The following is a 1,965-nucleotide window of genomic DNA, read 5'->3' on the forward strand; positions in this document are numbered from 1 at the left end:
CAATTTAAGTAATTTCTTTTAATTTTAGCGGCCAAAATCCCCTCGAAACTTTATAACTTTTTGTAAAATTCTGTCAATCGACTGATTTATCTATCAAGCTAGAGGTGATTATGCTCTGCCGATGAGATCCTTTAAGACCTAAACATATCTACTAGCAATCACGTAACGAAGATTAAAATTTTCCCTAAAAGTATAATTTTCATTGAAATTCTTAAATTTTTGAAATGCTCCCTTTTTTTTTAGGATGTCCCTAGCAAGTACCACATGAATTATTAAACTATACTTTCTCAAATTTGGAGGCAAATTTTGATTCATTAAATTGGGTTTGTGTGTATGTGTGTGCGCGCGTGTGTGTGCGTGTGTGCGTGCATGTGTGCCAGAAATTGCTACGAGGTTTTCCTTTCCTTTCACAAGTAAGAGGCATATTTCACTTAGTTGAGAAGTTTTTGCAGAGTCATTCATTAAATCACCACCACCTAACTGAATTATATAACTTCATGTTAATTAGCCTAGAAGATATTCCCTTAATTTTTCTGATATATATATATATATAAACACACTCACTCATACATATATGCATAATTTCACGCATGCTTACGTACGAAAATACCTACCTATATACATACATCTATCCATAAGTACGTACGTGCGTTCGTATGCATGTACATACATACATAATACATACATACATACATATATATGTACGTACATACTGCCTCAACAAAAACCTGGAAAAATTAGGGTTCTCAAAACCTGAAAGAAAAAGGCTGATTAGAAGACTACAGATTCAAGCCATCAATGGAACTGTAAAGATATGTAAAACTTTCCAAACATTTAGCACATAAATACATATGCATGCATCTAGACATAAAAACGCATCCATAAAACAAACATACAAATCTGCGCATACACTAACACCAAATACTGCACACACACACATATGCACAAATACCTAGATGATGTTGAGAAAAGTTCCAATGAAGGAGCCTTGAATCTATGTTAGAGTCCGGCTCTTTCTCTATGGACAAGAAATACAGAAATGAAACTGATTGATAACATACATACATACATATATACATACATACATACATGCATGCATGCATGCATACATACATACATACATACTGGTTATATGTCTTTTCGTATATCTTTTCAGAAATGCCTGGTTCTATGCTACCGGTTCTGGAATTAGATCCGAAGACCTTTATTCCTCAGAGTATGGCCATCTCTCGCTATTTGGCAAGAGAATTTGGTGAGTGGAAGTGTTTTCTAATTTCTTACATTTCTTATTGCTTTTATCGTTACTACAACGGTAAAATTTACTTTTTTATTAATTAATTATAATTAAGTAATTTTGACTAAAAGAAAGCAATTATTAAAGTTTCCACTGTTTAGAAAATTCCTAAAAATTCCAGTTTTAATATATTTTTATGAAAATTAATTATTTGTATATATAAATTATTTATACATGTAGAACCAATGACATGCTGTCCCTCTACTTTGCAACAAATGCAGAAAGGACTTACAACGTCTACACCCCTTCTTCCGCCCTCAGCTTCATAGATGTAAGCATATGCCCAGTTCCATTTCTGAGTAGAACACAGCTCAGTATTCTTAGCACAGCTATGATAATCCCTGTTAACTATGTTTCATGAAGAAGGAACGCTGCAGTAATTTATCCCAGCTTTACTCTCTGAGCTCTGGTTCACAAATGATCTTCAGACGTAACACTTTGAATAATAATTTTGAACTCTGTCCACCACATAACTTGAGCGGTACTTATTTGCATTGAATCTCTGAATGTAAAAAAAGCAGTGACTAAATATTGCAGTCATTTTATCTCACGCTTTAGCGGTTCTGCCAACCCACTATGCTAGCACTGCGACCTCATAATTATATATATATATATATATATATATGTGTGTGTGTGTGTGTGTGTGTGTGTGTGTGTGTGTGTGTGTGTGT

At 33.8% G+C, this 1,965-nt stretch overlaps 1 protein-coding gene across 1 annotated transcript in view; it reads left to right on the forward strand.

Annotated features, from left to right (window-relative positions):
• Positions 1-1,965, forward strand: part of LOC106883400 (S-crystallin SL11-like) — a 25,753-nt gene that overhangs the window by 16,555 nt on the left and 7,233 nt on the right. Inside the window, exon 2 of the mRNA XM_014934428.2 lies at positions 1,157-1,252. Coding sequence (XP_014789914.1) covers positions 1,157-1,252 — 96 coding nt within the window. The remainder of the gene's footprint in view (positions 1-1,156; positions 1,253-1,965) is intronic.

Source organism: Octopus bimaculoides, chromosome 5, assembly GCF_001194135.2.
Source record: "Octopus bimaculoides isolate UCB-OBI-ISO-001 chromosome 5, ASM119413v2, whole genome shotgun sequence".
Lineage (NCBI taxonomy): Eukaryota > Metazoa > Mollusca > Cephalopoda > Octopoda > Octopodidae > Octopus > Octopus bimaculoides.